Raw genomic sequence first — 10,000 nt, 5'->3', positions numbered from 1 at the left:
CAGAAATGCCCACGTTTACCTCCCAGGCAAGATGCAAGAAATAATTACTGTACGCATCAGCCTCAGGGACACAGGTTGACACGAAAGCCCCCTAAAACACACGTTCGATTTCAGAGAAGAGACAGGTCCTCTGAGCTTTCTAATCCTCTCATTTTAATAGTTCACAAACCCATCTCCCTTTGAAGACTTGTCTTTTTGTTTACCCTCCTTTTGAAATATAATTTCAGGTTGTTGCTGCATTTTTGTGATGCACATAGACTCTGGCAGGGTGAATACATTTCTACCAGCCTGAACTGGATGAACTGAGAGGTAGGGAGGGAGGGAGGGAGGGAGGGAGGGAAGGAGGGAGGGAGGGAAGGAGGAAGGGACACACACAGAGTGGGAATAGGGGAGAAGAGAAGACAAAAAAAGAGGGGAAATGGAAAGGGAGGTGAGAGGAGGGAATACTGTTGGTGGAGGGGAGGGAGAGGGGGAAGAAGGAAGGAGAGAGGGACGGGTAAGTAAGTATGACAGTGAGAGTGTGAAGGAGAGGGAGAGAGAGAGAGATGTGGGGAGAGTAACACTGCAAAGGAATGGAAGAAACGGGTTCACGTGAGGCTAGAGAGAGGGAGGGAGGGAGTGAGAGAGAGGATAGAGGGGAGGGAGGTCAGGGAGGGAGGGAGTGAGGATAGAGGGGGCCGAGGGAGGGAGGTGAGGGAGGGAGAGACAGAGGATAGAGGGGAGGGAGGTCAGGGAGGGAGGGAGTGAGGATAGAGGGAGGGAGGGAGGGAGGGAGGGAGGGATGGGTGTGAGGGAGCACTGCAAAGCGGAGTCAGCCACTCACCTGTCTGCGGGTCCACAGAGAAGTATTGTTGTCCCTGCACCAATGTGTACACCAGCCTGGCGCTGTTCCCGTAGGTGGGGTCGTCAGCATCTGTGGCTGTCACCTGGATTATAGAGGTACCTGAGGCAGATGGGGAGAGAGAGAGAGCAGGAGAGCATTAAAAACACACCTCAACTGACTGGACACAACCGTACATTAGCTTTATATACACTGACTGACTGACTGACTGACCCCCACCTCTGTGTCTCCTTCTTTCTTTCTTTCTTTCTTTCTTTCTCTCCCTCTTTTTCGCTTATTCACTCCGTCTTTTTGGCAGAAATGTGACAAATACTTGATTCACTTCCCCTTCTCCCCTGCTGCTCACCTTCTTTCTCTCTCGATTCTGTCTGTCTCACTTCATTTCTCTTCATCTCTGTCTCCAATTCCCTTTTTGCTCCCTCACTCAATCTCTCCGTCTGTCGTTTGGCCCCCCTCCCACCCCCCTGTCTCCCCCCGTGTCTCCCCCCCTGACTCCCTCATGTCCTGAATCCCTTCCTCTCCTGACAGATATGGACTTTTTTTTTTTCCCCCACCAAATAAATCAAAGACCATCAGTCAGCTTCATGTGAAAGATTGAAATTGTTGGAAAAAAATATATACAGTGGGAAAGAGAACTACGTTTCCCATGGGGCACCAGGCTGACAAGCTCTGAGGGAAGAGGGGATTTGTGGGAGCAGCTGTTGCTGTTTTCTGACATCAAAGCCCTGACAGTGTCACCGGGAGAGAGCGAGGGAGGGAGGGAGGGAGGGAGGAAGGTGGGGAGATGGGGAGGGGAGGAGAAAAGAGAGAGGATAGACGGGGGGGGGGCTGGGTCTGATTACAGACATATCACAGGTAGTTAAGAGGCAGAGAAAAGGCAAAAGGAAGATGGCGTGAGAAAGGAGAGTGGAGAAAAAGGAGAAGAGCGACTGTTTTGATGCACGCTCTAAGAGAATGATCAGATAGACAGATCAAAAGGGTTTGACTGCGGGGTTGATGCAACAAGCTCAAGCTGGGAGAAACCTATTGATATGCAGCCCTGCCTGGTACTAAAACACCGCCGTCACAATTTAGATTGATCATACATTCACGCTGAAAATGTATTCACAGTGAATGGAGATGGATTCAATTCACAGTGACAGGTGACACGGAGGTGTTCACATTCAGATATAATACGAATACAGATATAGGATGAACCGTGATGGCGGTCGTGTTTGAATTCATATCCTCTCACTCAACCACCTCAACTAACCTTGGTTTTCCAAATCCCAAACCTCATTGGATGTTTACAGCAAACGAGTGATTCAAACTCATACTGAAGTGTCACACTGAAGGGAACACTTCTGACACCAATATCCTCCTCTGAGTCGTCTGGTTCCAATATGACTAGCATCATTATCTCACAACCATCACTGCACTGACAGGGGGAAAATATCACCTGATTTCCATGTAACAGCTCTTTGATAAGATTCTCACGACGCCCCTGTTTCCAAGACTCGCAGCACTGACGCGTTTTCAAAAGCACCCCTTTGGTAAATATTGAACCCACAGTAAATATTGAATCCCATGATTGACTGAACAACTCAATCTGAGACTGGAGCTTTGAAAAAGCAAGCGCTCATAAAAAAAAATAAAAAAAATAAAAAACCCTGGGTGATGAGACTGCTAATGGAAGCTAAGGCCTGCAGTACCTATGTTGGCCATCTCGGGCACGGTGGCGATGTAGGGCCCTTCCTCAAACAGCGGCGGGTTGTCATTGATGTCCTGCACCCTGATGATGAACTGGGACGAGGGCTCCAAGGGCCGGTCGGTCTGGCGGTCGGTCGCGGTGGCGATAAGGCGGTACTCGTCCTTCTCCTCCCTGTCGAGGGGCTTGGTGACGTGGATGTTGCCCGTCTTCTCGTCAATCACAAACACTGACCCCGCCCCCTCGCCACGCAGTACATACTTGGTGCGTCCGTCCCCTCTGTCCATGTCAGTGTGCAGCTGAGAGAGAGAGATGGAGGAGAAAGAGAGAGAGAGAGAGAGAGAGAGAGAGAGAGAGAGAGATGGAGGAGAAAGAGAGAGAGAGAGAGAGAGAGCAGAGAGAGGGGTTAACACAAGTTCAAAGTAAACAGAGGAGACTTTGCAGAGCAGTAAAGAACCAGAGACAAATCAAGAGAATTATCAATACAGTTGGGGACCTGGGTTTGCATGAGGACACTGAAACACATCCAAACACGCTCTTATCTGTGACGCAATGGAAATGAATGAGAGATAATCATAATCTCTATTATCCATAATACATACTCCACCATCCCTGCAAACAGTCTTTGAGACAATACTCATCCATCTGAGGAGTGCAATTCTCCAGCTCTTAATGAGACTAGTTATTGGGCTCGTAATGAGTTAAGGGGGAATCAATTCTTCACCAATAAGGGCTCGTGTGACACTGGTCCGTGTAGGTATGTAGGTATTGATCCTGACTGGTGCTAGGCTAGTTTATTGGATGAATGCTAGCTTGCGGCGGCCGCGTGCCTCGCGTTCTCTCAGGCGGAGCAGGGTATTATCAGGATGCGCTTCTCTCTGTCCATGGTTAGCGGTTAGCGCGACCCGCTCAGGGGATGCACTCAGCGCATCAGCATTCATTTTCATTACGGCTCCTACGTGCACAGAATAGCAGCATCGACAGAAGAGCGCAGAATTAGCCCCACTCCAAGAAAGTGTGACATTGTGACTTTAAAAAAAGAGAAAAAGTGAGAGAGGGGCCGTGCTTGAAAGCATTGTTGCGTGGCAACAGCTAAGCACATTTGCCAAATGAAACAAAAACGGATATGTTGAATCGAAAAATATTCATTACTTTGTCAAAGCCCATTTTTCAAGGGGAAAATAGTCTAGATGTATATGCCCTCCCAGGGGGTAAATGATGCACATGGGGGTTGACAAGTTTGTTTGTGGCTGGGAAAGTCATCTTTCCCCCTAAGTTCCCACTGCCTTTGGAATGAAGACAAATATATACCCAATGCATCATAACTTCCTCTAATTACTACTCTATCTAAATCACTCTATATTAAAACTGTAATATTTACAAATTATAATATTTATAAATGATCCTATTGGCAGATAAAGTATGTAGTGGGCAGGAAGTAGTGTAGGACGGGGTTTGGAAACAGACCTGAGTCACGGCGAGGCAGAGGAGAGGCCTGGGGGCCTCTGGGGTTGCCACGGATACCAAGCCCTAATCTGTAGAGTTTGGTTGGACGGATGCCTCCATACATTGCGCCGTGCACTCCAATTGTCCATTCTTACCCTGGAAGTGTGCACTTGTCCGTTCCGCTCCGGAACATGGATTTAAAAGCATAGAATTAGTGCAGAACCATGACTAGACCTTAGACGAATCCCATGCTTTTAAATTTATGTGGAGGAGTGGTCAAGTGCACTCTTCGGGGAAAAAGGATGGAGAAATTGCAACGCGTTGGATATGTCAGGTTAGGCCTGCAGAGTCAGCTAGCCACGCACCAGAGGGGAAGGTTCTGCACTCAGGATTCTTAACGAAGGGGCCATTAATGAGCAGGTCTTAACGACAAGGCTTAACGATGGGACTTAACGAGCCACTTAATGAAGCTCCTGCTGTCATTACCACAGCGAGCGGTGGCTGTCGTGCTGATGAAAGGACCAGCCAATCTAGGGACCAGGAGGTTTAAGCCAGAGGAGACGGAGCGTGTCCTCTGAAGTTTGACCTCTGAACTCTGACCTCTCTGTCCCTGAGCTGAACAACATCAAAATAGACACTGATATAGAGTCATATACTACTGTAGAGATAATGGCCATATCTGTATATATCAGTGGAGGCTGGTGGAGGTAAATATCGGAGGACGGGCACATATCAAATACCATTCCATACCATTCCTCATTTCATAGGAGAATGAACCCAGCCTCCTAGCCTTTTCCCTAACCCTAGAACACTAAGATGTGGTCCTCTGTGGCTCAGTTGGTAGAGCATGGCGCTAACAGCGCTTAGGTTGTGAGTTTGATTCCTGCTGGGACCACATATACTGAAATGTATGCACTCACTACAATGTAAGTTGCTTTGGATAAAAGATTCAGCTAAATATATTATATTAAGCATATATTAAGATGGTTGATCCTTGATATTCACCAGCAGTTCTAATTACATGGTTTCACTTGTATACGTTTCACTTGCATTTTCAATTGCAACTGCCCGCGACAGGACACGACGTGAGGGAGCGGCGTGTACAGTCTCTAAGGTCATTGGCTGCCATCTGCCTTCTCTTGCATCACTGCACGCCACACGCACCCACCGTAAAGCCTTTATGGTTTTATCTGACCAATCCCACCTAGCCAGCGGCCTCTTTGAAGTGCTCCCCTCAGGGAAGAGGCTGGGGGCCATTAAATCCAAAAACAGTACACTTCCATAACAGCACCAACCCGGAGGCTGTACACTCTATGAACTCAACCCAGCTGCACTTTAGGATTTAAAATTGTCACTTTGTGGACTGACCCATTAGAATTTATCTCAGATTATGTCTGTATTTTATACCGTTTGTTGTATTTTTCTGGCATATTTGTAATATTTGTAAGTGTACGTTTGAGATGCTATTGTGTGGACTTGTACTTGTTTTTACATGTGTGCTGCACCGAAGCAAATTCCTACTATAACAATCTACGATTGGTATGCCAATAAAATGTATAATTGAATTGAAATACTATGCAATTCCATCATATTCATATCCGGGGTTTCCTCAGTCAATATTTCCCCTTCTGCCAGGCCATAACACTCTAATAGGCAATGTCATTAACCCGTCAGAAGAAAAACGCAATCAGACTGCCATCTCCACTTCGATCAACTACTATATGATCCCATCTCACACAGACACACAGACACACAGACACACAGACACACACACACATTCACGTTTACCATAATCAATATGACACCACTTGACTTCCACCAGCAGCCCATAACACTCGGATATCTCAAAACAAAATCTATAAAAAGCCAAACAATTCACCCCTCTGGCTGTTAATGAGAGAAATCACCACATCCACCATGATATCACCTCTGTAGACGGTGTAATGTGAACCCTCAGCAGTGCCAGCCTCTAAACTGAAGAGCCTGCTGTGTATGCAAAGCCTGGCTCCAGGGCCCCTAAATCACCTCAATTACTTATATTATCATAAGGTAATATGCTTATACTCATATAGTCAATTTCACAATTTTGCAATAACCATAAATCACAAAGTACAAAAAAACCCACTCTGTGTCAACCTCTAAATCACTTAAATAACTTATAACCGTATAGCCTATTCAATTTCACCTTTCTGCCGCATGATAAATCATAAAAAAAAATACGAGCAAAATACATTTCGCATCTGCGCATTAGACTAATGAATATGTTTTTCACATTGCACATATTCTTGGACGGGTGAGCCGAAATAGAAGAGAGAGGAGAGCCGGTTAGGGAGAGGGATGCTGTATAAATTGGTGTAGACTGAACTGAAAGACCAATAGTCTGTAGTGTCACGGGGGGACCGGGGGTAGTGTATCATGTACGATCCAGCACACAGTGAATAGGCTACGGTGTGCTGTGAGGTTCAATCCCTCAGCACACCAGCGGCATCGATCAAAGGCATCAGAGGGATACAGATATATCCCCAGATCTCCTCGCCACCCTGTGGTGCATGGTCCTCCTCGCCCTCAATTTGGTGGGCTTCTCCTTACACCATTAACATCAAAGAACCAGGGTCACATGACCAACGTGTGCTATGGCTTTATAGAGCTAACTAGAGCCTATCCTGAGGGCTAGGTGGAGGCTGTATCCATTCTGTTGGCCTCGGTCCAATGCTTTCATATCCGCCGGGGGGGGGTCAATACGGGCATAGGGGATAAGGGCACAGCAGTTGGTCTGGAAGCGGGCCCACAACTTCACAGGGCCTTGTAGGATCAGGGGCAAGAGATTGATTTGGGAATGGGCCCATGGCTTCACTAAGCTGTCAGAGAAACCTGCCTTCTGGCCAGGACTATATGTGTCTTGGAACAATCTACAAGACAAGCCATGCTCTCAATGTGTGTGTGTGTGTGTGTGTGTGTGTGTGTGTGTGTGTGTGTGTGTGTGTGTGTGTGTGTGTGTGTGTGTGTGTGTGCATGTGCGTGTGTGCCTGCGTGCGTGCGTGCGTGCGTGCGTGCGTGCGCTTGTGTGCCAGTCTGCCTGCCTGCATGCCTGTGTGCATGCGTGTGTGTGTGTGTGTGTGTGTGCGTGTGTGTGCGTGTTTGAGTCATGACATGCCAGCACAGAGTCCTCTTAAAGACAAGACAGTGTCTAATGACTTGTGGATCTGGAGGGCCCTGGATGACCCTCCATCTGGCATGCCCCGGGATGGACTGCCAGCCCCCCTAGCCCGGGCCACGTCCGTGACCACAGTCTGCCGAGTCGCCCTCAGCACCTGCAGCCTGCGGACACAGCTGAGAGAGGGCCGCGGGCCAGGGCTCTGGGACTCAGAGATGCTGGACCCGTGACAGAGGGCTTAGACACAGAGAGACTGGATATAATCTACCCAGTGACTCATAATTAAAGTCAACACTAGGAGATGCGGTGAGAGGCCGATCGTCAGATGCTTGACCCCAGCTGGATGGTCTGGTTACCCAGCTGGTTCAGAGGGATAAGGGGGGGGGGGGCACACACACATGCATGCACACACACACACACATGTACACATGGAGGCTGATGGAGGGAGAAATGCCAAACATTTGTGTTTGACACCATTCCTTCTTCATGCATTTCATGCATTTACAATGAGCCCGTCCTCCGATGTCTGCCTCCACCAGCCCCCTGACACACACACACACACACACACACACACACACACACACACACATACACACACACACACACACACACACACACACACACACACACACACACACACACACACACACACACACACACACTCACACTCCTCCAAACCCTATCCCCTAGGGCGGCTTTAGACTTCAGAAGGCAATAACCTGGTTTCTTGGACAGGTTTTAAAGTGTGTCTCAGGGTTCAACTCCATCAAAGCTGCATTGAATAATTTTCACAGGCGGCTACGTGACATTTTTCCCTATAGTCATAAAAACCCACAGAATAATGTTGAGCGTGGAACATGCATCTTCCATGAGTGATTGCATCTGTACAGGTCAGAGCTGCTGCTTTCTCTCTGTGTGTCAATAGCAGACATGCCTGAGTCACGTCCTTAGTATCGATCCAACATTGATTCAATGTACACCAGGTGTATTGTGTAATCAGGTTGTGGTGTGGACATGTTGACCTATGGTCTCTGGTGATCTAATTCTGTCTGCCTCCAAGGTTCACCACCCCCCCCCCCACCCCCCCCCCCCACACACACACACACACACACCCACCAACCACCCTGTCTCCTAGGCTTCAGCACCCCCGTGCCCCCCCCACGCCCCCGCCAACAACCCCCCACCCCACCAACCACCCTGTCTCCTAGGCTTCAGCACCCCCGTGCCCCCCCCCCACACCCCCACCAACAACCCCCCACCCCACCAACCACCCTGTCTCCTAGGCTTCAGCACCCCCGTGCCCCCCCCCCACACCCCCGCCAACAACCCCCCACCCCACCAACCACCCTGTCTCCTAGGCTTCAGCACCCCCGTGCCCCCTCTAACAACCCCCCACCGCGCATACACGGCGTACATTCATTAGTCATCATTATTAGTCTTCGCCATTTATCACCAGAAGCTCAGTATGCCGTTACAACTCCCTGCCTCCACAATACATTATTCACAAACAGCCCTAGAGTATGTAAATCCTGCTTTTGATTATGCTAATCAGCAGGGGGACGGACCGTGCGGTAGTTAGGAGAGATTGTTTGTTTTTTATTGGCTGCGTGATGCCCCCACTCTGGTGGTATACTTCACATTATATTTTTAGCAGGAGGGGGCCGGGGCTGAAAAAGGCCACCAGAGGCTTAAATCACGTCTGTACATTTAAAGGGCAAATCGCCCACATATATGCCACCGTACGTTACTGCCAAGAAGACTGCTCCTCGCCAGTTGGACTGTAGAGAGAGTAAGAGAGAGGATATGGAGAATAATCCAAAACAGATCCTGAAGCCTTGGCTATGCTGATTTCGCATGAATTTGTGTGTTTGCTGAGCTTGACCATGCTGCATTGAGTGTGTGTGTGTGTGTGTGTGTGTGTGTGTGTGTATGTAAGTGTGTGTGTATGTAAGTGTGTGTGTGTGTGTGTGTGTGTGTGTGTGTGTGTGTGTGTGTGTACTTATACTGTGTGTGTGTGTGTGCGTGTGTGTTTGATGGAGAGAGCGGAACAGAGCAGTAACCCATCCCTCCCCTCCCCTCCCCTCCCTGACTCATTGGCGTGACCTCCTTCAGGGCCACTGTGGTAAGTGGAGCGGACACCCAGTCTCAGCTCAGAGGCTAGTGAATAAATATTAGCTCAAGGTCACAAGCTGAACTCACACTGAGTTATGCATAATCATGAGTTCACCCCAGTGCGGCCCTTTACTTCATACAGTATAAACCCTGACACTACCCAAGTGCAGAGAGAATGAACTTGATAGAATAATACAGTTTATTCAACGGTTTGTCCGGAGCAAGCATCGTGAGTGACCGAGAGCCGTACAAAGCCAGTATTTAATAGCGATTATGTTGTAAATGAAATCACCTGTTACGATATTCAGATGCCGCAGTTGATTTGTTCATTCCCTTGACAACATTTGTATTTTTGGAAACTATATTTCTCAGCGCAGGGCAGAAACCACCATAATTTGTAACTAAATAAATGCTTAAAGCATTGTTTTGTGTCACAATTTTCTCGTCAAAATGAGTTCTGTAATCGCATAAAAGCAATGACCTTGAGGCCGTAATTTATCGGCCATATTGTCAGTTGGTAGGGGGTTTTCCAGCACTCCGCTGACACTGTAGACCACAAATCACTGCCTCTCGGCCAATATTGCTTAATTAACCTGAAAATACTGCATCTCTACAATACCCAGATTCATCTGAGTCAGGGTTCAGCTCTACGATAACACGAGTGCACCTGGATAAAGGGGCGTATCGCACGTTCTACATGTTATAATATTACTTCATTATCGCCATGGTTTTAAATGTAAAGTATGTGATCAGAGGTTAC

At 48.1% G+C, this 10,000-nt stretch overlaps 1 protein-coding gene across 1 annotated transcript in view; it reads right to left on the bottom strand.

Moving 5' to 3' along the window:
- Positions 1-10,000, bottom strand: part of cdh24b (cadherin 24, type 2b) — a gene marked incomplete at both ends in the record, with an annotated part of 61,588 nt that overhangs the window by 45,269 nt on the left and 6,319 nt on the right. Inside the window, 2 exons of the mRNA XM_083690426.1 lie at positions 824-943; positions 2,533-2,827. Coding sequence (XP_083546552.1) covers positions 824-943; positions 2,533-2,827 — 415 coding nt within the window. The remainder of the gene's footprint in view (positions 1-823; positions 944-2,532; positions 2,828-10,000) is intronic.

This window comes from Argentina silus (genome assembly GCF_951799395.1).
Source record: "Argentina silus genome assembly, chromosome: 18".
Taxonomy (NCBI): domain Eukaryota; kingdom Metazoa; phylum Chordata; class Actinopteri; order Argentiniformes; family Argentinidae; genus Argentina; species Argentina silus.
Note: the sequence above shows the minus strand (reverse complement) of the source record. Positions and strands in the feature narration are given on the sequence as shown.